The sequence below is a fragment of the Heliangelus exortis genome, chromosome 4 (genome assembly GCF_036169615.1).
Source record: "Heliangelus exortis chromosome 4, bHelExo1.hap1, whole genome shotgun sequence".
NCBI lineage: Eukaryota > Metazoa > Chordata > Aves > Apodiformes > Trochilidae > Heliangelus > Heliangelus exortis.
The window spans coordinates 3,568,534-3,595,762 of record NC_092425.1 but is presented as its reverse complement, the minus strand read 5'-3'; the positions used below and the strand labels follow the sequence as shown (position 1 = coordinate 3,595,762).

The following is a 27,229-nucleotide window of genomic DNA, read 5'->3' as shown; positions in this document are numbered from 1 at the left end:
TGGCACTGATTTTTTTAGGGACCTCAGTGATAGGAAGCTTGCAGCAACCAGAGATCCATATCCCTCCTCTGTGCATCCATTTGGCCAGGGATGATCCAAATGTGGTGTTAATAAATAAGGGAGAGGACTGACTGGCAAGGGTTTATCTACAGATGACTTCCTGGTTTAAATATTGATTTATACTTGCTTAAAACTGTGGTGCTTGCAACAGTGGCAAAAAGGCTGTTGTTTGCCCAGCAAAGTGTTTCTCCAGTTTTTAGACATCTTTTATTCAGCAGACATTAATTAAGACTTGCTTGAAGCATTAGCCTGAGCTTTAATAGAGAAAAAGCACCCAATGCCTCCTTCTAAATCAGTTCAGCTTCTGTGAATTATTTCTCACTTGAGAGTGATTAAATTGGGTCTTCCTATAATTTCCAAACTGTGTTGTTCCGACTGTCAAAATTATGAAGTTTCTCAAATGCATGTTCAGTTGTGTTGTAATTTATTTCTGGAATTGGTTACTTGCAAGAAAGTTGATCCATTTCAATTAAAATATTCAAATTAAATATAGATTTAAGAGTCCAGAATCTGGACAGTTACAGATTTTTTTTTTCTTGCCTTATTAAAGAATACTTACTCAGTAATTTGAGGGGTTGTTTCTTGTCAAAACTTTCCATAATCTTATTTTTTTTCTTGTTTTTCAGGGTCAGCCTGGTCCTCAAGTAAGTGCCATCTTATTTTCCTACATAAGTTAAGGCTGAATTCAGGTTATCTACAAATTCCTTTTATTTATTTTATTGTAATAAGCCAGAAACTGATCACCAGAGCACAATTCAGTAAGGCAACCATTTCCCAGGAGAGGAAGATGGCCCAGCCCATATGGTTGTCTGAGTTCCCTCAGCTGTCTGAGCAGATGGTGGGGTTAACAACCTAATACTGAGTAAAGCAAATCTCCCAACTATGGCTTGAAACTTTGCCTCCTAACTTTAAAGCAAGGTAAAATAACTCAGCAAATGTGTAGCAAATGCAACACTTCAACTGCTTCTAAATCACATGCTAATAATGCTGCTATGAGCCAGGCAGCCCTCAGTTATTTTAAATATTGCACTGCTAGCTAGTTTGATTGATTGTATACACTGCTTTGCATTACTCCTGCTTTATTTCAGAATAGTAGAGTTTTGTCTTGTGAGCTTTAATTGAGGATGTGGAAATCTAGGGGACTAAATTCAGTTCTGAGGCAGAAATGGGCCAGCAGTAAGGAAACATTAGAAAAAAATGGTATGTAAATTATTGGAGTTAAAGAGCAGCAGTAGGAAAAGGAATGAAATAGGAGTGGGGAAAAGCCAATACCAAGGTCAAACTTGGTGAAGTCAGCTGAAAATCTCTAAGCTTTTGCAGGATGCTTTTTTCTTGTTTTCTCTAAGCTTTTTTTGAGGATGCAGTGTGGGAAGTCAGCTCTGGTCTGTGGGACCAGCTCTGCCCAAGTGAGTTGCCTGAGCCAGGATTCCTCCTGAAGGGCTTTTATATTTCAGAATCATAGTTGAAAGTAAAAGCTTCACACCCTTATTGACTAATTTTTTTTTTTAATTTTTAATTAGTATTTGCTAGAATAGAAAGTATGAACTCTGATACTCCATTTAATAGTATTGTGTAAGTGGTCCCTAGGTATAGGAACTGAACCCCCCCATAGCACTAATGTTTCCCAGTGACCTCCCAGTGTGTGACCTATGCAGAGAGATCTCTTTAGCCTGGAGAGATGAGGGGCTGGGGGTGCCACTGACTGCTTGGGGTCAGTGGAGACACAGACTAATTCTGTGTGGCACTCTTGCTTTGAACAAGCTCTGCTGAGGACCTGAGGCTGTTGCTGGAGCCTGCAGGGTGCATTCTAGTTAATGTTGACTTGTCCTACCACCCATGGCTTTTCCCCCTGGGTTTAGATGCTCATCTCCCACATTTCATTTGCTCAGAGAATGTCTCTTGCTTGTAAACAGCTCCTAAACCTTTGGAGCTCATCTCTCTACATTAAATACCCTGAGGTAGCTGTAGGCAAAGGACTGCAGTAGAGAGGGCAGCATTCAGTGCTCCTTCTAGGGCAGAAAGGCAGAGAAATTTTGTCATGATATTAAGAGAAGTGAGGTGCAAACCATAGGAAAGTCCCTCTAAAAATTCCAGCACCACCACCCCTAGTATCACCATCTTCTCCATGCCCTGAGCAATTACACAGAAAACAGGTACAGGGTGCTAGGACCCAGAAGACCTAGGACAGGAATTCTTATATTCTAATTCCTCCCAGTGGAAATGCTCATCTTACCATTATTCTTAATAATTATTCTTATTCTTAATATTGCCTTCCCCTCCCCCTTTCAGCTCAAGGTGTTGTGTAGGTATGGATGGACTCAGTCATTTTTGACTGGTGGATTGAGTCCAGGGATAATTCTTGCAAGGGCACTGGTGAGAAAGTCATCAAGGCATGAGACAGAGCAGCATTTCTCTCTAGATCAAGATGCCTAAACCTAGCAGCTCTCTGTAGTTAAGGAAGGCTGAGTCAATACTCAGTGCACCTTGAGACCTCTTCAACTCCTTGTAAGCTCCTAGGGCTCAATGGCTGCCCCTGCATTCAGCCATTTGGTGCTGCATGAGATGATCCAGGGTCTCCAGCCTAGAGATGAAGGGCTGGGGGGCTGTGTTGGATCATTTTTGTGTCTGTCAGTCATGGGCAGCTGTCTTGGATACCTACAGAACTTCTCACACGTTGCATACATTTGTGCCTATTAATTATAAATTCTGATTATAGGCAACTACTGAACCTAAAAACCATTCTGCTGAATTGCTTTCTCACCCAAGACATCTCCATGTCTTAGGCAGCTCCACTTAGGCTGTACATGTAGATGTCTTTCTTAAAATGAAGCCCAACTCTAGATAGCTTCATGAGGTTGTGTTTTGAAAAGGTTGAAAATCTCCAGATTTTCAAGTATAGAAAGAAAACTGAAGTTGTTCACGTGCAAATAAAATGAGTAAAAACATCTGGGCTTGTTAGATGCATGAAGAGATGGCTTGTTATTTTTAACAGTTTTTTGTTATCTAGAAGTAAAACTCATGTAAATATTAGAAAACAGTGCATTTAGTATTACAGTTAAGGAAGACAAAATGATCCTTTATGAGATCCTGCTGAAGTGACACTATCAGCTATTAGAAATGTGGGGCAACAATAGAAAATGGGGTTACTGTGATTTTGTCTCAGTCAACCAAGTGCTTTCTGCCTCACTTCTGGCCTATCTCTAACTTTCTCTCCCATGTCAGCATCCATGAGCACTCTTTGGGGGGGACTTTGAGATACAGCAGCCCTGCAGATGCTTCTCCCTCTTTTTGGCAGCCGTTCAGCTCCGCATCAGAAAGGGACAAAAAAATAATAATGACTGATACTTGTTTTCCTCTGTGTGAAATGTCTAGGGAAGTGATGTTATTTTAGCCTGAAATTTTCCACTGTTGCATGTGTGATAAAGGGTTACCATGGCAATCCTGGTGACAAATGTGTGCCTGTGGCTTTTTCACCGTCGAGCTGCAGGGGATGTGAGTGGAGGATTTTTGATTTCTGATGGCAGAGATTCTGATTCACAGTTCAGCTATTACTGGCTGCTGCTGTCAACGAAGCTGGTGGGAGCCATTTTAACTTTTTGTTCTATTATTTGTTAAGGCCCATGGAAGAAAAAAATTACAGCAGGCTATAGTTTTCAACTAGTTTGGATGGCAGCAGTGTATGTAGGAGATTTATCACTTCCTAGAGAATACTGATGGTGGGGAGCATCCTAGACCATAAAGGAGCAGAGTATCTGACAGAGGGAAGGATGGGAAGGGGAGAGTGTAAAGAAAATGCATGTTAGGTCCTATTTTCTCTTAAAGTTTGGGTACTTTGGTTATTTACCAGTATGTCAAAATTTGTTAAATATTCCTTTCAGTTAGCACGGGCCATTCAGTACTGGCCTGGTTGATAAGGTCAAGTGACTGTGGATGTGTTTTGGTGGCTTTTTAAGGGTAAGGTACATGGTATGTACTGTTAACAAATGCTGCAAAGTGGCCTCAGCCTGTCAGACCCTTAGAGCTGGACAGGCTTCTTCTGTTCTGATCACCATAATTAAAGTTTAATTCTCATTCAGTGGAGCTTTCCCACTTGTTTGCCATTTTCCTTCATTTCTTAAGCTGTAATACAGTCCCTCTGTACTGTTGAAATTCTGTGATCTTTTTAGGAAACATTTAGACCATGTTGACTTGTGAACCTGAAGGAACAAATGCCAACTTAATAGCTTTACTCTTGATGTTAGTTGCCAAATAAGAAGCAAGGATTTAGCTCTTGGCTCCCACCAGGTTTATAACCATATAGCTCAGTCATTTTGGACCACATTAGAGAAAGCAGGAGGAGAAATCATGCTCAAAGCTTTGTTTACTCTCTCATATGTACAGAAGCATTTATGATACAAAACATGCAAGGAAAAGATCTTCCCAGAAGGAGTTAATATATTTGATTGCTTTCAATTAGGTTGATTTCTCAGCTTTGTGTGTAATAACTAAAGCAGAAGTTAATTTTGATAAAAGAAATGGTTGACAACAATAACCACTTTTAAAATAGAAAACACTTAATTTCCCCCTGGTTGACTTATGTCTGTGTGTAAACCTTGCTAGCTGGGAATGTTAAATTCCTCTGTAAATGTTAAAAATGTGTTCATGTTAAATTCCTCTACAGCTGAGCAGATGGCATTAGTGCAAATAAAAGGATTCTTTGCTTTGTGAAGGAGAGAGACCAGAACTGGGCAAATTCTGTTGGGCTATCAGTTGTACAAAGACAAAGAAGGAATCACACATAAGTTCTAAACCCACACAGATTAAGATCCTGGCATCACCAAGGAAAATCCTTGTACCACAGGATATTGTGCTCTGCTTCCAACATGTTTTTTTTCACTTGTCTTTTTCCACCCTTTTGCTAGGATTTGTGAAGGAGCCTCTAATGGTAGATTAATGACTCCCCTACAGTACCCTGCTAAGGGAACTTCTTTGGAGATAATCAGAGGTTGTTAGAGCTCTGTTCATTTAGTGTCAGATGGCCAAAGCAGAGGCCAGGCTCCTACCCCAGCTGTGCTACTCTGTTCTCTGCCCTGATGCTTTTGGTGACAATTTCAGTAACACTCTCTGGAAATCTTGTGCTGAAATAGCAAGACGTTAAATTTTTTCACATCATTTCCTAGAACTGGTGATTTATTTCTGGTTTGTTTACTTGGTTCAGAAAAATACCAGATTTTAAAACTGTTAATGTAACAACTCCCCATTCAAAGCTAGGCTTTTATTTTCTACAAACACAGATAAGAGGATATCAATTGTTCAGAATTCCATGGAAAGGGCTCTTCATTCAAGGTAATGTCAGCTCTGGATACTCTTGTAAAATAGGTTCTGCTGGTATGAAGGCAGCTTCTCTTACTAAAATATATGATCCCCCTCCAGAGTAGCTGCAATAGATGAATGAAGCTTGGAAGATGGATTCTTGGAACAATTAAAGTCATTTGGCCCCAGATTTTTAGGAGTTGGTCCCTTTGTTTCCTAGTTCACATAGTGACTATTTATTGTAATATTGCTCTGAAAAGCCAAGTTCTAGAATAAGAAAAAAAGCCCCAAAAACCTCATGTATGAAACTCCAAAAGAAAACACGAGGGAGAACTTTCTATTTGTCAGATCATACCAGCTTTTCTTAATGGCTGCTTCATTAGTTTCTGAAAATAATTGGATTTGTTTCAATAAAATAAACACGAAGATGTTATTTACTTATTACATATGCCAGCATAGATGTTGTGGAGGATGTTATGTTATTGTTCCATATATTCAGCTAGAAGTTGCAGCTGTCACCAGGGCATCCTAAACCTTCTAACAGCAAGAACTGGGAAATAAAAATAACTTGTAATCTCTAATTTGGTGTAGCACTGCCTAGCTTAACAAAGTATATATGAGGGCAAAAACAAACGCAAGCCTAACACTGCATTTCTGAGATCTGCAAAGAGTTGTCAAATGTAATTAAGAAGTCTGAAATATTTCTTGTGTTAGTAAATCATCTCCTTATCAAATGACCTCTGTGTTTTCTTCCTCCTGTTGTACAGATGGCAGGAATACACCCCTGTGTTCTGAATTTTATTAAGAATTATGTCAAAGCAAAGTATTGCACTGTGTTCAAGAATATTATATAGTATTTTACTATCCTCCTGCACGTGTTTTTAATTCAGTATTAAACTCCTACTGGCTTATTGTCTTTACTGATCTTCACACTGTATTTTAGCTTTGAATTTCAGTTCAATTTGTTACAGATCTCAGTAGCTGTGCTAGCTTTAAAAAAAAAAAGTCATAAAAATGTATATTTCATCAAGCTTATGGTGACTTAAAGATAACACTGTGATATCTAAGACTTTAGTCTTTCACAAGGTTTTTAAAATACCAGTTTCCTTGGTGTGACCCATTATCAACCCAGGGCCCTGGTGACTTCTGTGCTGGGAACCTGAAAGTCCTGCAAACCAGAGCTGACTTGGGAGGTAGGGATGTCAGAGTCCAGGTGGAAGCTTCAAATTTTGTACTTTCCATTCTAAAATGACATTTTCCTCAATCAAAATTTGACAGTGAGCAATCTTTGATATTAGTAGAAATTCTTCAGATTCTTTGTCCTAAATTCAGCTTGAATTCATGGCATGAAAATGGCATGAAAATCTCAGATGATGTGCTATTCTTTCTTAGAAGTTTGGGTCAAATTTGGGGGAGAGAAAAGAAGAGAAAAATAGAAAATGCAGCAGTTTCTTTCACTGAAGTGTTTTGTGTACTGGCAGTAATGTTAATAATGACCATGGTGTGGAAATGAATATCCTGTTTGTGAGCTTAAATCCAGAATTCTGTGTTTGAAAAATGCTTTGGCTGTCCCTGCAATAACATAAGAGTTCCTAATCATCTTTTTTTTTTTTTTTTTTTCTGAGATCCTCTGTAACATTCAAGAGTTGTGAGCTGCTGAGAAACATTTAAGAGGATCGTGTACTTTGAGAAATACAATCCAGTTGTATTGCACAGTGTGTCTGTTAGTGATCATTTGCCAAAAAGAATAAATATCCATTTAAGTATACATATACATATGTGTGTAATTTCCCCTGAAGATGTTCTGAATTTTGTAGACCAAACTATTAGTCTTGAGGAGAAAACTGCTTTGTTTTTAATAAACTTTATGTTGTCTTAAATTGCTTCCTGTAGAAAGAAAGACATTGCCAACCTTAAAGGTTACAAAAATCTCTTCAGTCATCTCACATTTATATATGTGTATAAAAACTTTGGACTGTTTGTAGTCCATACAAAAATTTCTTTACATTTATCCAGTTTCAATTCAAACTTTACAAATCAGAAGAGTTCTCCCAATAGCTCTGTGAAGTTCATCAATTGCAGTTTTCCCCTGTTGCAGATGAGGATATTGGGGAAGAGAAATGAAAGATTTAGTTCTCCTCCTAGGATTTGTTTGCCTAAATGCAGCACATCATTTATATGTGGTGTTTCTGCACTTTAATTTCCATGTGTTCATTGAACTCAAATAAATTAATCTGTGATTAAGGATGGACATATCCCCAACAAGACTGGATTATTACAGTTATTATTACGGTGTAATAATACTAATTACACTGTAATTGCCCCTTTTAGCAAGGAATTGTAAGTAAGATAGTTAAGAGACATTTGCAGTAGCCTGGTACTTACAGTTTGCCTCAGATGGGTTTGGGCAGTGTAACTTTTGTCATGACATTTTTTAGGCAGTTCTTGGTAAAAGAACCTGAATTTGGGTCCTGCTGGAGCTTGGCATCTCTTTAAGGGACTCTTTAAAGGAATACAGGGTGTGCAAGGGGAGGACAGGAAAGAAAGAAGGGTAAGAGCCTCAGAGAAATATATTTTGCTACTTCACTAAAACACATTTTTCCCAAGCATTAGGATATCCTCAAATTAAAAAAGTTCTGTAGGTTGTGAAGTAATTTTCTTTCTCTTAATCTGTGGAGGCCACAGTGTCAGAAGTCTTTCTGTCCCTTGGGCTACATGTTACCCAGCTGGGCCTTTATATTAGGAATTTATTGCCATTTTCTGTTAACCATTCATTATTTAGGTAACTTAACTCACCACTTCTTCCACAGTAGCATTATATTTGCAGACAACACTAAAGGAATACTTAAATCTTTCTTTGTCATTGTACTGCTTCAGATGAGGAAACGTATCCTGCACTGAGCAGTACAGTTTGGAAAAGGAAAAAAAAAACAGTGGATGTGTGGATGGCATGGCTTAAAATAGGGATGAATGAAACTCAGGATATTGCTACTGAAACAGGTCACAGCAAATGGAAGAAGGGAATTGATCTCCTCCTTTGAAAAGTCTGTATTAAAATCTTTTCACTGAAATCAAGTTTATTACTGAAATACAGCAAAATATCTTAGCTGGAAAACCTTGCTTGTGAGTCATCCAGTTTTGCTCATTTCAAAGTTCAGCCTTAGTTACTTTAATGTAAATATGCCTTGATATGACAGCAGAATTGTTGAAATTAATTTTAGTGCTTTCAACAACTAATTTTGTGTTGTTTTTAATTTCCTTCAAAGAGGGAGGTGGGAATGGGGAAGGATCTATCAAACCAGAATGAAATGGGTATGGGTCACAACAATTAAATTGTTATTTTTCCTTCCTTGAATCATCTTATTTTTATCTCACCAGCTGCTTTGTTTTGAAGCTAGTTCTTCTTTTCAAATAGATGAACAGGGAGTTTTTAAAATATTTCAGTAATCGTTTTTTGTGTTTGTGATTTAATTTTTTTTATAGCTGTACCCTATGCAGCATCCCTTAATGAAGCATGTAAATCTTCTTGACCCAATTGCCAGTCACAGGAGGATCTGTCTGGGAGATATTTGCCTGCTTTTTTTTCTACACAGAACTAGTGGAGACACTAAAGGTGAAAGATCCAGAAGGCCTGGAAAATCCAGAGCTTGGAAGTCACAGTTCAGTGAGCTCAGGTACAGCTCAGGTAGTGACTGAATCTCAGGTAGTGGTGAATCTCCATTGCTCTGGAACTTTCCCATTCCTTTGTTTGCTTGCTTTATTTTCTTTAAAGTGCTGGAAGTTCAGCCTCTCATCCTCATCAAAAGGGAACTTTTAAGTCAAACCAAAAAGACAAAACAGGCAAAGGAGGATGTCATTTCAGCTGCACTGTCTATCAGAGCACTGAGCTTTCAGGAAAGCAACAAATGTCTTTGAATTACAGAAGCTACTGATCAAGTTTTAGGTAAAAAATGACTGAAATATTAGAATGTGAACTACTGTTTCTGAAAATAACAGGACCTTGTTAACTCCCAGTGAGGAGCTGTTTTCTTACTGGGCTGCTTGGAGTAAATAAGAGAGCTGGCCCATGGATAAAAATCTACCAAAGGAAGTATAAAAAATATTTAATAGTGTATTTTTTATCTCAAAAATCTGGAAGAAGGATTTCATTACTTTGATTGGCAGGAGGTATAATTTTTCTGTTCAATTTCTATTGTGTTGGGAAAGAAAGCCAGGATGTACTTCCATGATCCCTGCAGTTTTATAGCCTCTAAATTCCACCAGACCATATTGGTCCTCCTTTTAAATCTTTTTTCTTCTTTTCTTTCTTTTCTTTATTTTTATAATTATTGTTTTCCCAGGTCCTCATTTGCTTTTAAAGCTTATTAATTTCTTCTACAAAGCAGAAAGTTTTGTTTGGGTTGCTTACTGGTATAATTCTCACTGGCAAGTGCAGAAAACTCCTCTGGAGTGATGCTATGCCCTTGTTACTCTGGTGAATAGGAATAACTGGGAGGTTAAGCAGTACTATTTAGTTTTTCTCCTTTCTCTAATATCCCTTCTGATGTTTAATGCAAAATTTAATGCTTGAAGCCTGTGGTGATGAAAACTGTTTGGAGCTATAACTTCATTCCTGCTTCAGTAGTTTGACACAACAATAAATGCAGGAAATCTACCTTGAAAACTCTTTGCAGTCTAATTCTTTTCATTGTAAAATTTGAAAGCAGCCTTTAATTCTTCTTTTTCTACCTGTCATCCAGACATACTTCTTAATAGTTGTTTAATTCATTGCCTTGAATCCCTACATCATTTCTGTTGACTGCAGTGAATATTTATTAGTCAAAGTAGAAGACTCGAGTCAACTGCACTTTCTCTTGTTACTGAATCTTATAAACTACTGAATCTTATAAAGAAGCCCATAATCTATTTATCAGTCTTGTCTATTCCATAGTTACCATGCTATAGATTCATTTTTTGTTTTGCTATCATTAAAAAATACTTCTAAAATAATGGATTGAGCTGCAAAAAATTCTGAGACTGGTGTGGAAATAGCAAATGTAACAGTAATAGTAGAAAATTCTCACTGTTCAGTCTGGTTTAGGATTTCTTTTTTTTTCTGTAGGACATGTTTCAGTTTTGTTTTCAAATGTCTTCCTACAATTGTCAGCAGCAGCCAGAAATTTGTGTGTTTCTGCCTTTTTTTGTAACCAAGATTATTTCTTTGGATCTCCCTGGTACCTCTGGTGTAATTGAAAACACAAACTCTGGATGTTTTCTTATAAAATGAGAGACTTAGCACTATTACATTTTCTAATTTCTGATTTTTTTTTTTGTTTGGTTGGGTTTTTTTTGTTGGATGGTTTTGAGGGGTTTTTTTGTGGATTTTGTTTTTGTTTTTTCCTGTTTTACACATTTAATAGCATCGGGTTTCCTTTCTGGTGTTTTACTACAGTATTTACTCACAACTCTAATATCATCAGTAAACTCAGATTATCTGCCAAGTGGGAGAATGGAAAGGACAAGGCAGTGAGGACTGAGATTCAGGAATACTTTGCAATGTACAGAGCAGTAAGTGGTACTCAGGTGGCTTTTGACTTTACCACAAGCCAATTTTTCATCTTTAATAATGTGCCAGGGTTTTCTGTCACCATGTCTTTAGTCTTATTGGCATGTAGAGCATCTAGTCAGTTCACAGGAAACTTAAAAGTTGTTGTGGACTGTGATATTTCCTTAACTTATTTATGGCAAGAGCATAGCTGATCCTTTGATAGTTCATGGGTACAGAGCTGATCACTTAGCAGTGACCCCTTTGTAGGCTGGGATGCAGTCTGATGATTTTTGTGAGAATTATCAGGTTCCAAAAAACACCCATCCAGATCTCAGGGAGTGTATTGCATGAGAAATGAATGTTTAAATTACAGTCTGAATGCTTTTTGATGCATTTTGGGCAGATCACGTTCTCCTGCCTGCAGTTTATGAGCTTGTGTGATTTATGGATTGGCATAAATCAGTGAGTTATGAGCATAATTATATGAATTTACAGCAGGATTGCCTTACAATTTACTTGTTGATGTGAATGGTAACTGAGCTGTTTATCTAGATTGTTATATATATCAATTTTATGTTCCTCAGATTGCATTTATTTACCTTATTTTTACCTTAATTTACCTTATTAATTTACCTAATTATTTACCTATTGCTTATTAAGTCAGGCACAGTTATTGTGTCAAATATTTGAATTTCCTTTTCTGTGCCTTTGAATATTGCAACAAAAACTTGAGACTATAAGGAGAGCAAAGGAAAGACTGGTGAAAGTCCTTTGGGTGGTGAGTTGGTTTTCTTTTTCTATAAAAGTTTGCACTGCAAGACTGCCATATCCCAGAGAAAGAATAAAATATGTAAAAGATAAGAGAATATGACTTCAGTGGTAGAAGATTCCAGATTAACTGGAAATTCTTGTGAGCAAAAGGTAAGATGTTGGCATTATAAGCACTGTCTGCAAAAGTGGCCACGTTCAGCAAATACCAGAGCCACACTTCTCAGTAATTCAGGTTTTGCATAGTGGGCATGAGACTAAAATGAGTGTAGGAACCTTGGCATAGTGTTGAGTCCTGCTTAACCTCCTGGCTAGTGATTCAGCATATCTGGCCCTAAATTTGGAGCATCTATGGGTTAGGATGGGGATTGTTGTTCCAGTCAGGAATTTGTAATCCATGGAAGTCATGAGCCAAATCTTGAAAGAAAAAGTTCATTGTAACTTTTTTATAAAACAGCCACCTTTTACCCTCAAAGTAACTACAGGAATTTAATTAATTTAGGCATTGTATAGCTTGTCATTTAGTTCTGAAAACAAGGCTAAACTAAGTTGGCCAACTGGTTTCCTTTTGAGTTTGCCTGGATGGCTTGGGACTGTCTGGTTTGCTTTGCTGCTCTTACAGTGGATGCTGGAGCTGCTCGTCGGGATGTGTGCATTGAGTGCTTTTGTATCCCAACTAAAAATGGGATGTTTTCCATTCCATTTCCATTCTGAATATTCCAAGTTGCGTTCAGTCCTTTAGCTGCCAGGTTGCCTTAACCTACAGCTGCTGTGGATGAAATCCAGGAAAGCAGTGACTGTATCCAGGTTATTACCTGGCTCTGCTGTGACAGCTCCAGCTGATGGGAGCTCCTGAGTCTGGTATCTCAGGCTCCTTGGGAGCCTTGAAGGTCGAGGGTCCCTCTGGGACCTGGGACTGTCACAATCCACCTGGTTCTGCTTGGTTGGCTGTTGCCAGCTTGTGCTGGACACTGGGAGGTCCTTTTTGCAGTGGCATGGTTTGCATTATCTCAAGGTCACTAAAAATCTGTATTTCTCTGAATTTGGAGCTTTCTACAAAATATTGCTGATTCTGTGAACCCCTTCCTAAGAAGCCAGTACTCTTTTCATTTCTACTTTCCTTCCCTGAAGCCTTTTTGGGGAAGTCATGGCAGGACTGTCTGTATTATGGTTAAAGGTGGATCTGTAGCAATAGGAATATGGAGAGAATAAATCTGTAAGAGAATTCAGATAATTGTGAATGTTTTTAAAGGCAATATGAAGATAACACTGGCTTTTTAAGAGGCCCTCTGAATGTAACTGTTTCAAAACTATAAAGGTGACAATGGGCATAAGTAGAGGAACACAAAATAAGTCTCTTTCAGGGAATGAATTACAAAAATAATTGTGATCACACTCAGTTAACCCTAAGGGGAATAAGGAGAATGTTATCTAAATGGAGACCACAAGGGTGAGTCTCACGTTCCCAGTGCTGTGTTCTCGTGCCCTTGCACACATATTTATAGCAATGAAAAGATTTCATGAGAGAATGGAAATGGGATTTTGATAGCCAGAGAGAAAAAAAAAACCCAAAAGTCACCTGCCAGTAATTCTGAGCATGGCTGTTGAATGGATTTGACCCTGATTTCAGCTTTGTTCTTGGCTGGCAGGTGCCTGGGGGCCTTTTTAGTCTGCTTTAGAAGAGCTTGTTTTAAAACCAGTAGTATTTGTCGCCTAATTATGAATGCAGATTTTGCATGTGTTTGTGATTTACAAGGCCTTGCTTATGTGAACCAGGCTATAAACTCTCCTTGGAAATGTATAGTAGTCTGGAGCAGATAATTACACTTGGAGAAAAGAGCCTCTGTTTTCAGTGAAAACACTGTAAAGTTATTTCAGAAATGCTCTGACCTCAGACGTTTCATATAACTTACACAAAATGCTTTCACATTTGTGCAGCAGCAAGCAGCTTGATCTCTGCCATCTCATAAATGAAAGCACAGAAGTCTCCCTGGGAAAAAAAAGCAGGATGTCTAAGCTGTGGCCTACAAAGCCAGTGTTATTTTACTCACTCTGTTCTTTGTGTCTGTACCCTTAAACAGAAGAAACTTTGCTCTCCTTTAAAGAAATCTGTCTCCTAATCATACCCTGCCCCAGCAAACCCAACTTTTCCTCATGTTTTTCTTCCTCCCTGCCTCCACTCGCTGTAGATACACCAATAAATTCTGCAGTAAAAACCTTGGGAGATTTTCTTGGCACAAGTGGAAAGAAGATGTCAAAGGCTGAGGATAGGAATTTTCTTTTTAACATTGCAAAAACAATAGAGAACAATTGAAACAATGGGGGGAGAGCCAGAGATGGCTGAACAAGCCATGAAAGAATTGCATTAATTTTCTTTTGATGAAACCCCACTGCTTCTCTTCACCAGCATCCAAAAGAGCTTTGCTTCCCCAGCCCACAACTCCCCCCCCCCCTTTTTTTTTTTTTCTTGCAATTGTTTGTTTTTCAAGGCTCTCAGTGTAAAGCTAAAGCATTGCAAATACAAGTGCAGAGACTTGTGAGAATGCCCACTCCAGAAGTGTTCTTGTGGCCTTTTGAAAAGCTGGTTTTAACTTCTAGTACAATAGAGTTGTCAGATATTGATGAAGACTTCAAATGAAAAAATTGTGTGCTGGGTGGATGCAAGAAGGGTGTGTGGCACTCAGGGAGAGCAAGCACCAAGCAGTAATAATCAGAGAAAAATGAGAAAAAATCTGGGATGCTGATACAATGCAAGCAGGTAATTTACAGAAATCCTACACAGAGAAATGAGAATGAATTTTAATTGAGATCCATGATTCAGTCTTATTAAAAAAACATATTTGGGCATGAATTGTGTTTTCAGAGAACTCTTAGGAGGAAAATACACATGGGGGAGGCAGGGGCCACTCCTGGAGATGGAGAGAGCTGAGCACAGTGCCAGCTCAGTACCAGGGGATGATGTAGCAGCCCTGCAGATCTCTTGGCTGAATCTCTCTCTACTTTCCTTCTGTTCCAGTCTTTCAGGGCCCTGATGTGGTCTCTGCAGTAGCAACTGGCAGGGCAATGCCTCAGAAAAGGAGAGAACCAAAAGCCATCAGAAAGAAGCAGGGCTACCCTCGGGCTTAGGAATGGTGTTGAGCATCTGGATGAAGGCAGTAGCCACCCCCCCACTCACATCCCCAAGCCAACATCTGCCTGCAGGCTTGGTCATGCCATGTGAGCTAGAATTTCATGCCTGAGACCCAAGAAAGAGGATTCTGAGTGTAGCAAAAAGGGGGATCATGTTATGGGCAGTTTGCAGCCACTAAGATACTCACAGCTCCTATCAGTCTGGTAATTCAAGGGGATATGCTTGTGCTCAGTGTTCCCTGAGAAAAAGGCAGTAACAGTGCTGGTGATGGTGTAAATTTGTGAATTTTCAGGCTCAATGTGTGTGTTTTAAAATGGGCCTGAAACTGTGCCTTCCTGTAATATCACCTCTGAGTAAGCATAGCAGACAGCACTGCACCTTCTTTCCAGGGTATATATATGAGCACATAGAAGGAATAAAAACATAGATGGGGAGACCTTAAAAGTACAGCAAGGCTGCATCTATTGATTAAGTAAATTTGTCTAAATTGTGTTTAAAGAGGGCAAGTCCTTGCCGGGCAGCCCAACGTAGACTGGGCTCACAGTTAATGGGGCAGATGGTTTCCAGTCAGCTGAGTGAGCACTGTCCTTCCTACAGGAGATGTGGGGATGGTATATAGCAGACTTATTTCTATGTCCTCTGCAGATGGCAGGCTAAGGAAGGAGAGGCATATGCTTCAACTCCTTGAAAGATTTAGCAGCAGATGCTCTTCTCTGGCACGCATCAGAAGCCCTTAAAAATAAACAGAATATTGGCTGCAATTGGGATTCTCAAAGACTTGCACGGGGTTGATTACATCTTTAATGCACAGCAGACTGACCTTCCGTTTGCATTTATGTGAACCACATGAATTTGTACCAGTGCAAGGCCTGAAATGCTTCAAATGGCTCAGCTCAACCAGGTTGCACTTGGTTATTTCCAATTATGTTGCTGGTGGTGACCATTCTGCTGCTGCATGCCCAGGCACACACATTTTATGTTGTAAGAGTGGACCCTCCTAGCTTAGATGGGTCCTTCTGTTTCCAGTTGCTTTCCTCTTGTACCTCAGGTCCTTCTTTGTAATGAAACACCTGCAAATATTTCAGAAAGCTGGAGGTAGAGTCTGCACTGTGTAAGCAGCCAGTTCTCTGCAGACTGGAAGCAATTTTAATTCTAAGATACTAACCTGAAAAGTAGTGGTTTAGAAACCTGTTGGTAGCTGTCTGGAAGGTGCTTGATAAGAATGGGATAGGAAAGGACCTCAGTGTTTTGTGATTCTGTCACCTTACTGTTTGTCTGGTGGTAAGTAACAGTAGATATCACTTCTGCAAAATCATGTTGTTCAAAGAGCTCATTTTACCTAAAAAAGCATGCTTGAGACTCAACATCAACTTCAGCATTGCCAAAGATAGGAATGAAAACACTACTTTTAGATTCCCCAGTGCATTTTTCTCTGGCAATCTAAGCCAAGGAGGGTGCCAAAATACATGGCAGATTTATATGCCTCTGAATTTATTAGCTGCACTTGCAAAGAAGTTTTACAGTCTTAGAAAAAAAAAATTTATTACCTTAGAGGAGATAAACTATTGTCCCTAACTGAAATCAATAGAAATGTTGCTATTTCAGGCATAGTTTTGCTTTTCTGAGTGGTCTGATTGAACACATGGGGTGAGCATGAAGAAATAACCCCACGGTGCCTATTATTAATACAGTGAGGAAGCTGTTTCTGGAATAGCTCTGGAGTGAAAATTGATAAGGAAATAATACATTGCTGGCAAGAAATGGCAGCTTGGCACAAGCTTGTTTCTTTCACAGGATCTTAGCAACATCAGTAACTCATCTCTGCTTCTGTTTCTTTCAGGGCCCTCCCGGTCCAAAAGGCGAGAAGGTGAGTTGATGTCCGGGTGACACTTGGCAGGTGACTGGAAAACCCTCCCAGCATGACCTAAAGAGCCCTTTTGTACTGAGACAGTGTGATGTCAGATTGATGTAAGCAAGCTGGGTAGCACACAGATGCTGTGTTAAACCTATCATCTCATCTTTCCACTTTGCAGGGAGATCAAGGTGATCAGGGCCCTCGGGTAAGCATCTTAAAAAAAATGTTCCACCTCCCCTTGGCTGAGCAGGCAATTAGTCTCTAGTGCCAAACTAAATGGAATCCACTGGCTGAGCTAATTATGCTTATTAGCTGCATTTACCCTGCATGTTGAAGCAAGTGTCTGCAGGACAGTAATACTGAACATGACCAGGTAGTGTATCTGGGAAGATTTGGGTAACAAGAGTAAGTGATGCACTCAAACAGTTTCCATCGGGGGTGGAAGCAGGATTGGCAGTGATTTGGCTCTGCTGTCTAAAAGCTGGCTTTCCTAACCAAACCTTCCAGTTTCCCCAGCAATGTTTCACACCTTGCATGGGTTCCCACAATGCAGAGGGCCGGTGGATTTCTAATGAATGTACTCCTAGATTTCATGTAAAATGTATCTAGTATCAAGTGAATTATAAACAGATATCATGTGTGCATGTATTAGCTCTTTTCTTGACACCTGCCTAGTTAATACTTTGGGTAATAACAATATTAGCACCTCGTAAATACATCCAGAGAGTTTGACAGAACATGGTTTAGTTGTGGAACTACAAAGGCTCTTTTAATTTTCAAATGTCATGTTTATTTTAACAGAGAAGTAGGGGAATACAGAGGGGAAAGTTCAGATAGCTTGTCTGTGCCAGTTCATTCTTCTTTACATCTGTGCTTCATTAGAATACATTAAGTTACTTTGTTCAGATTACACAGTGACTCTCTTCAGTTATATATTTATGGATTTTTCCATAGCAACATGTTCCAGGGGTGTTCTTTTCCCTCGCCTATGGTAAATATGTTGAATGTGCAATGATTGGATTTGATTCGGTATAGTTTATTATTTTTTTTATTTTTTTATTCAAGGGTCAGTCAGTATAAACTGGAGCATAGGTGGTTCCATATAAATATTAGGAAGAATTTTTTCCCTGTGAGGGTGACAGGGCACAGCCCAGGCAGGTTGTAGGAGTCTCCATAGGAAGGTTCTCCAGCGTCAGCTTCATGGACCTTCCCTGGGCTCATTTCCATAGCTCCATGTCTTTCCTGTGCTGGGGGCTCCAGAAATGGACACAGTACTCCAAGTGGGGTCTCATGAGAGTGGAGAAGAGGGGGAGAATCACCTCACTTGACCTGTTGGCCACCTTATTTTGATGCAGCCCAAGTCACCTTTGGCTTTCTGGGCTGTGACTGCACGTTGCCACTTCACCTTGGATTTCTCATCAACCAAACCCCCAGGTCCTTCTGCACGGGGCTGTTCTCAATCCATTCCCCACTCAACCTGCATTTGTCCTTGGGATTGCCCTGACCCCAGTCCTTGCACTTGTCTTTATTGAACTTGGTGAGGCTGGCACGGGGCCACCTCTCAAGCCTGGCAAGGTCCCTTGGGTACTGACCCAGTCCTGACCCCTTTTTGCCTTGTATTTTTCACATGCAATGTGATTTTTTTCTCTCCCTGTCTTCAGGGTGAATCTGCTCAACTTGCCATGCCAGGGGATGGGATTTGCAGTGTAATTAAAGGAAATTATATGTGTAAGGCAGTCATGCACCAAGTGAAATTAAACTGATTTAAACCTGGTTGGTTACCTTGGCAGGTAGCTTTCCATCACTGCCTATGTAAAATAAAAATTTTTGGAGGCAATAGCATGCCATGTTACCTTTCCAAAATGCCATGCCTGAAAGTAACTCTAGGATAACAACAGCCTTTGGATTTGACAAGTTTTCAGACAGACTGGATGCAGTATCAAAAAGTGATGGGCATTTTAAAGTTAATTCATCTTCTACAGAGAAGGAGCATGAGTTGTCTTTGGTTTTGTATTTTTACATATTGGTTTGAAATTAGCATTTATCTTATCAAAGATTTTTATGGTTCCAAGTACTTTCTTTAATTGAAATTTCAAGAATACCTTTGTTCTTTATAAAAGCTGCTTTCTTTTCTTCCAGGCATTTTCATTTGCAAAAGAAACCAAAATAAAATATAAAGAATGTCCAGGTCAACCTTAAACTTTTAAAATCCTGCTGAAATGAAAACAGAAATATTTGTGAAACAAGAAACTGTAGCTTTCTGTCCCCACCCTAAGTGAAAACCCAGCTCTTGAGATTTTGGAGAGAAATAATTCTGAAATAATTTCAACACTGTAAAACCAGCAATCAGATATCTCGAAAGTTCTTCTTCACAATCATTGGATATTTAAGTATATACTGAGATGCTTTGAAATTCAGGTTTTCTTGAAAATAAATTCAATTAATTGATGCAGTATCAGGAACCCAACCCTGCAAATATAGCCCAGAAAGCAGGCACTTGTTTTTTGACAATAACAGGTCTGATTTTTTGGGTCTTTGTCAGAGAATCTGAGGTGTTTTCTGAAGTGTTGAGATGTAATCTGGGGATGAGGCTCATCATACAGAGATGCCACAGAGGCTCTCATTCATAGTGCCTTGTGGCTTCATCAACTTATGAAAACATAAATTTTCAGGCCTGTAGAAAACATGAACCAAACCAGCATTCCAGTGATGTGAGTGATGTCAAAATTCATTCCTTGAATGTGAGTTTGAAGAGCAGAATAATACAGCTTTTGGTCACTTGAGGCCATGGGTATAAGGTAGTGGTGGATCCTTCCAAAAGTCCTGATCTAATTTGAAGAATTATTTTTTTTTAAATCTCTCTAGGTATTTTTATGTCAGATCTCTACTCCTTATTCTAAAGTTCTGGTAGACTAAACATTTAGGTCAAATGCAGGAGTAGCTTTCCTCAACAGTAGTGTAAGAGGCAATAATTTTAGGGAATCTTTTGGATGCTTTTATTTCTGCAGAGGACACAGCTTCCTGAGGTATCCATGGAGATGTGCATTATTGTACTGAGCCATGACAAAATTAAAAATGATGGGGTTTAGCCTGTGGATTATTAGAATAAATGCTTGTGTCTGACCACTGCTTGGTTTCAGTTGCTCAGCTGTACCCTGGGTTTTTTAAAAAAAACCTTTGAAGATTTCATAGTGATAGGATTGCAAAGGATATAGTGTCCAAATAGAGGCTGTGCCCTGGTTAATGGAAATAGAGCTGCTGAGGTGGATGTTTGGGAATGGAAGAGGGTCTGAGGGTCTTCATCAGTCTGTGCTTATCTTTCTGTAAAGAACTTAATAAATATCTTCTGTCCTTTAGTTCAGATGCATGAGAGGTTCCTTGCTTAGCAGGTCTAGAAAACATCATTTAGCAGCTACCTGGAAGCAGTAGATGCAAATAGGTACAAATACATATGTGTATATATATGTATATATAGATAGAAACTTGTTTTAAACTGAGGTGTTGCTTCACTTGTTGCATTACAGACAGAATTTTATAAACTGTCCCATATTAAAGAGAAGTTAAAGATATCCATGCAGTACATTCTGACCTGATTTTTTTCTTTTAAGAAATTTTAACATGGTCTACATGGTTTTAATTCGTGTATTTTTACTAGTTAATATATTTTGAGCCTTTTCTTTATCCTCCTAACAGCAAATGGAAAACCTATATTCATGTCATTAGCATAAATACTTCATTCATAAATCAGAAACTGCTGGTTACTGAGTGATGATCAAACCCTTGTCATTAATTTTTCACCTACTTTTAAAGCCATCTTACTTTGTATTATGTTTCATTTAAAAGCTGGCACTTTTTCTTTTTTTTTTTTTTTGAAAGGAACAGCATTGCTGGAAAGCAAAACTCCATTTTTTTTGAGACATTGCTAACTGTAGCAAATATAGGTAAATCCATGCTGCTCCTTTTTATCCTCATTTAACATCTTGACAAAGCAAAAATGAAGAGTAGGATAATCAGAGTGTTATATTCATTAAATAGTATTTTACATAATTTAAACATATTCTGTAAATTTCTTCCAGGTCTGTCCTTGATGATGTTTGTTTATATGCTACTAAAGTTTGTTTTAATTTCTCCTATAAATTCTACTCATGAATTTTATTTCCCTTAATAGGACTGTGTAAATTTTCTTAGCATAAATTAGCATTGTCCCCAGCTTTTTCTTTCCTAATAAATACACTTTGGTTTCATTTATATGAATATACTGCCAAAAGGTGGTGATATAGTGATGGTGTTTCCTCAAGTGATACTCTTATATATCTATATTTTCCTGCATGCTGTGTTACCTCAAACAGAGAGTACAAACACACAGTACTGCTTTAAATTCATGCTTTACTAGGATGAGTATCCACATAGTTACTTATTCTGTTATTAGTTGTTCTGTGTGTACAGCAAATTATGGTTTTAAACTAAATGTAAGCACTATAAGCTATAATATATATATTATATATGTGGATATATATGGTAATATATATAGTATATATATATATAATATATATAATATTTCTAAGCATTATAAACTATATCTAAGCACAATAAGAAGGCTAAAAAAATTGTCATGATTCCTTCTCTTAACATAAATTTCACCAAAGAAACATCATTGAGAAACTGCCACCTCCCTTGTTCAGTGCCAACTTTTCTGAGCAGTTACTTCTGAGACCTGGTTTCCTTATCTGACAAGAGGCAACAGAGGTATTTACCTAGTCTGGGGTTTTTTTTGTCAGATTTTCTGTTCTGCTTCACTAGTGTCAGGCTGCTGTGGCTCCCCTGTTCTCCATTAAGCTGAAACCAGGGTAATTAATTGGAGCAAGGTAACTTGGAGTGATGGAAGAGCTTAGGATAGGACTCAGGTTGCACTGACTGCCAGCTTCCTCTGAAGCACTGGGACACTCAGACTTGGGATGTGCCTCCTGGCAGAGCTGACAGGAACATCCTTAAGGCTTTGGGTGACTCTCTAAGGCCAAGCTATGCTTTTGATGTCCAGCTCCTGAGGTTCCCCTGGGGAATGCAGAACAGCTGCCTTTCCAGGGACAGTGTCACATACCTGCTCCCAAGAGGAGGATGTTGTCATTCCTGAGGGTGAGGCAGTGGATGCCTTCACTCCCCACCAGTTGCTTCGGATCTTGCCCCTTTTTAGTCATGCCAGAGGAATGGTGAGGAAGGAAGTCTCTGGACATCCTGTTCCTTTTTTCTACAGCCCTGTCCTGTGGCTGAGAAAACATCATGTAGTCAGCTCACCTCCCACTGCAGCTGTCCCAGAAAAGTGCTGCAGGACCAAACATTTGAATCAGACCAATGTGATTGAAAACAACTCCTAGAAATATCTCATCCACTCCTAATAAATATCCTAAGAGTGGCTTGAATCACTTGTCTGCTTCACATGGCTGCAGTGGTTGTAAAATTGGAGGAGAAACATAAGCCAGGACAAAAGATTTTTTTGCAGAGAGAACCAACTTAGTTTAGGAGAGAACAAATCCATCTTGAAATTAACTGGATGTCAACCACCAGTTGCAGTGAGAGGAGCAGCTTGCCTACAGGAAGGATATTTTGTGTAGGTCAGATGATGGTCACTCATCAGAACTTGTGTGGAAAATGTATTTGTCTCACTGAAAAGTCATCTAATCCCAGGACCAAAACAGAGAAGTGCTGGCTTTTTCCAGTTTTGTCCATTTTGAGTGTAGTGTCAGGTAGAGTTCACTGTGAAAATACAGAGGTCATTATAAGAAATAACAGTTGTATAATGCTCCATTTGGTGTGGTGCTTAGACATGACATTTTTACTATTTTAATGCAAAGCCTAAGTCGTTAACATAATGTATTTGAATTAAAATTCCTTGTCAAATGATTGGCTAAGTGCAAAGAAATTCCTGGATCCTTGTCTCCTTGTGGTGCAGTGTTTTAGTTAGCAGATTTTGCTGATGGAGAAAGCAGGAGTTGGGATAAAAGGGGTTGTGTAAAGGAGCTCCTGCTGAGGGGGTCCCTGGCACCTTACAGGGTGATACCCAACACCATATTCCCCAGAGCAGGTCCAGTAATTAGCTGCAGCGCTGGCCCTGGGTCTGAGGGATTAATTAGAGCTGGAGGTGGTGTTGGGGGAAGGTAAAGCAGCCCTAAAGAGTGTCAGGATTACTCTGGCCTGCAGCCTGTGTGATTTGATGTGAAATAGCAGCAGCTGGCTGTAACCTTAGGAAGTGCAAGTGAGCAGCAGGTGGTAATTCCTGTCTCATTTACCATGTCTTCACAGGAACATGTAAGCTTGGGCAGCTTGGGTTTATTGGCAGGTCAAAAGGAAAATCCTAAGGAGAACTGGGACATTTAGCATGCTAAGCAAAGGCAGCAGTCAAAAATGAAGTGTACAGAGGATAGGGAAAAGCCAGAAATGCTTTTGCTTAATGTTATTATACAACCATACAACCAGGTTATAATGATTTTATAATGTTGACCTCATGCAGACCAGTGCATAAAGCTGACTGTACTGTGAAAAAAACCAGGAATGCTAGTGGGAATAACATCTTTGTAGGCTGTGATGGATGTAACAGGAGAACCATTTCACCTAAGTTAAAAAAAAAAAATAAAATCAAATACCATGTTCTGGCATCCTTTGGTTTCCTCACTAGCTGTTGTATGGGGACAAGTAGGTTTTATCTGGTTTTTTCCAGGTAGAGAAGCAGGACACTGAACTATGTGGTCACTTCCCTGTTAGCCTCCACCAAGCGTGGTGTTTTGCTTGGCATTTGGGCCAAAACTTCCCCAAGGCAGGCAGCAAATGTGCTAATTTAGAAATTGTAACCAGCATTTCAGGGTGAGCTTGAGTTGCTGTCAGCAGAGGAATTCGGTGGACCAGTGGTCGCTGATGATTGCTGCAGTGTTTTCTGTTCTGTGAGGGCCTCCCAGGGTGTAAAACAAGAGCCTCTCCTATGTGCAGTTCAAGAATCAAACCAAATAAAGAGAAAATTGAGTAACTTTGAATCCATCATTGAGAACAGCTTTAGATAGAGAAAAAAAATAACACAGATCTAGGGGATATTTGTGGCTATATTTAGAGCAGAGCGACAGGAAAGGAAGAGAACTCGTTTTGTGGGCAGGATAGCTCTTTTTATGCCTTTTTTGAAGCTCCTTGTGTGCCAACATTATCTTTTGTGGATGCCAGAAGATGCAGTGCCTTCTAAAGCCTCCCACGCATGCAAAAAACTATGCAACCATCACAGTTTCTTTGCTGGTATCCATTTAATATCCCTGTGTCTCTGCCTCTCACCAAATATGTGTTACATTAGAGGGAGATAATCCAAGTCCAAGCTGGCATTACATGTCTCTGGCCATTAGGTCTGAGATCTGAGCAAAGGAAAGAAAACCTTGTCCTGCTGGGGAACAAACTGAAAGTTACAGAGCTGCTGGTGGAAGAACAGGGTTGTCCCCTTTTTGTATGTGTTGTTTACAGAGGTAGAAAACTGCAGTACTGGTGTCTACCCTTGGATTTGTGTGATGTTGGGAAGCATTGAGAATGCTGGGGCTGGGCTGTGCAGGGCTTTATGTAAATGCAAAATTTTCAGAAGTCTTTCATTTCTTCTAAAAACCAAAAAAAAAATTCATTGCAAACCAGTATATTTTCTGATTATACTCCTTTCTTTATCAGTTCACAGCTCTTCTGGGTATTAAAGATTAGAAAAATGAAACCTTTTATGCGTTTTGAGTTACCACTTTTCAAAATGTCAAACTGGAAATAGTTAGAGATAACTGAAAATTACTGTGCTGCAATACTAAAGGCTGATGAGTAAAAATGAAGTTGTTAAAAGAGACTTTCTGTTTATCCCATTTTTTAATAAGTGAGATTTAAAGTTTATTACTTTCTCCTCAGATTTTAGTTCTTTGGTAGGTTTCTTGTTGGTACTAGTTTCCATTTCAGGGGTATTGTAATTTTATCTAGAAGAGGAATGGACCATGTGCACAGCAGGGCTAATGAGTCACAGATGTAAAGATTCTGGCACATTACCATCTAATAACTTCTTTAACTTATATTCCATAATAAGATAAATGCAAATTTGATACATCTGTTTCCTAAATGATGTATCATTCCAGTCTTAGCAGTGTCTCAGGAGTGAGTTGCATTAACTGCTCAGAGTTCTAGCCTTTTTTGGGGTTGTTTTCTTTTTTTTTGTTTCTAAAGAAGATGCTTCAGGTCACCCAGCAATGCAGTTTGCCACCCCATGGGTTGTTAGAACAAAGTGGGAAGGGTGGTAAAACTGCCACTGGCTTTATGGGATCCACTTCCAGGGCCTCAGTTTTCTCACCTCATGGATCTATATGAGGAATAAAGCTGTTGAATGTAACTCAAAAGTGATAGTTGAGGATATGTATGTACCAGAAAGTTACTGTTTGTTTTGGTTTTGTTTTGTTTTTTTTTGTAAAGATCAGTGCAGTCTTTGTGATCCAGAGGATCTCTAATGTGACTTCATGGGGAGATGAAGAGCAAATATTTGCCATGTAAAAGCATCTGCTGCTTCTGAGAGACCTGGCAGGGTGCTGTTGCCTCCTGGTGCTTTCCACCAGGCCAGCCAAGGCTGCAAAGGACTCTTGCTGCCCCAGCAGAGCCTTCGTGCAGGACCTCTTGGAAGCCACCAGGTCCATCAGCCAGAGCATCTTCCCTTTTGGAGGTGCCAAGCTGCAACCCTGAGGCCTCACGGATGGGCTGTACCATCACTTCTGCCTCGTGGAGGCAGTGTGTGTGTGAGCATGCATGTAGGGATCTTAGAACTACCAGCTTGTCTTTTATTCCATGTTCCTCAACTGAGGTTTCAGCTTTATCAGAAGGTCTGATTCACACCTTACAAGGCAGCACAAGAAAGGCATTGAACTGGCAGCAAAATTCACCCCTTATATTGGCCACATTTACCACACTCTCCTTTCCTTTACCAGTACAGTACAAGTTCTGCACATGTAGTGTATGAGAAACCAACTGTAGGATACAGCACTTGAGGGGAAGGATTTTGCCCTGGATATGAAAATGTGTGTCGTGGAACCACTGACCATTTTGGACTCCCCGAGATCCAGCAGTAGATTGGTGTTCAGTGTTGACAATTGTGTCTGTACCATCAGTTTATGTGCTGAATGTCATATGTTAAACAGAATGTGAGGAGCAGGGTGTTAGTTATGCAATTAATGCAATTAATTAATTTTTAATTAATGCAATTAATTTTGCATTTTAAAATCCACAGTCACTGCCATCAGTTTTGCAGCAACTCGGAGTCAAAACTTTCTATGTAGCTCTCTTGAAGTGCTGTGGCCCATTTTGGTTGAAAATGCTTCAGTCATCCACTGCCTGATACTCTAATAACTGTCAAATTATCATGATGATTTCTTGTAGTTTTAGGGGAAGTCACCTCTGTGGGACTGCTCCTTCTAAGCTCCCTGGATATTCTTATTGTTAAATAACAACCTGCATCTGCAGCGTAGCTCAAACCTAATTCTGTTTCCCATATGACAGAGAGGCTGTTCCCTGTCAGTAGGCAACGTGGGATAGACTAAACGTAGTGTTTGTTTTGTGTGTCTGTTAGCAAGTTGTCTCTGTGATGTTTGATGTTTGTGTTGTGCTGTTTTGGTCCCATGTTGTGCTGTGTCCCTAGGGTCTGCCAGGCTTCCCCACAGTCGCTGCTCTGCACAGTAATCAGATCCTCACCGTCAAGGTTTGTGGCTGACACCTACCTGTTCAGTCAGATCTCTCTGTATCAGCATACGAGTGCACATGAAAAACTGATTTTGCCATGGGACACCAACGAATCCTTATTTTGGACCTAAAACAACCCTCACAAAGCCTTGGCATAGGTGTAAGTTCCTGATGGAGAGCATGGGGACAAAGCTGTAACCTGGTACGGTGCTACCCCAGGCAGCACCCACATTCCCTCTGATCTTGGGCAGTATTTTATTTTTGGCTGGGATTTACCTGTAGCTCTGCTTCCCCAAGGAGTACAGAAGTGTGGAAAATGGCAGTGAACTCTATACTGGCTACACATAGCTATTTGTGTTAGATATCAGAGGTTTAATCCCTACACGCGGACTTTTTTCAAAGCGCTTTTGCAAATTAAGCAGGAAGGATTGAAGCAATCTGGTCGAGCTGCAACTCCAGTCCTTATTTAAAAAACCACCATTCTTCATGGCACAATATGCTGGTTAGAAAATCTGACTGAAAGTTGAACTGGTGCTTTGTCTCTGGAAGCTTTGCTGAAAAAACAACATATAAAAATACTGGTTTGGAGAGGCCAGGTGATGAAAAAATTAATACAAGTGAAGAATTTTCACAGAAAATCTGGGGGAAAAAAAGATAAATAGTATTTATTGTATATAATTAATTCCTGAAGTGGTATGTCCTGTACATTGGATGTCAATTTCTTCAACAGAGAATGCACAGTTTCTGTCAGGCAGAAGCACCAGTTTATATTATTTTAGCTATTACAAAACTAATGAATATGTCTTTATTTCTTTCTCGGGCCTTCTGATGTCTATTCTTCAATTTTCTCATCTCTGATCTTCAACCTTTGACCTCACCTGCC

At 39.4% G+C, this 27,229-nt stretch overlaps 1 protein-coding gene across 16 annotated transcripts in view; it reads left to right on the top strand.

Moving 5' to 3' along the window:
* Nucleotides 1-27,229, top strand: part of COL25A1 (collagen type XXV alpha 1 chain) — a 264,348-nt gene that overhangs the window by 155,660 nt on the left and 81,459 nt on the right. For 13 of the 16 annotated variants that reach the window (XM_071742674.1, XM_071742672.1, XM_071742670.1 and 10 more), the window contains exons 3-5: nucleotides 687-704; nucleotides 16,618-16,644; nucleotides 16,811-16,837. In XM_071742674.1, coding sequence (XP_071598775.1) covers nucleotides 687-704; nucleotides 16,618-16,644; nucleotides 16,811-16,837 — 72 coding nt within the window. Of the gene's footprint in view, nucleotides 1-686; nucleotides 705-16,617; nucleotides 16,645-16,810; nucleotides 16,838-26,305; nucleotides 26,366-27,229 lie in introns of all 16 variants that reach the window. The other 3 variants (XM_071742677.1, XM_071742661.1, XM_071742664.1) reach the window with 2 other exon arrangements.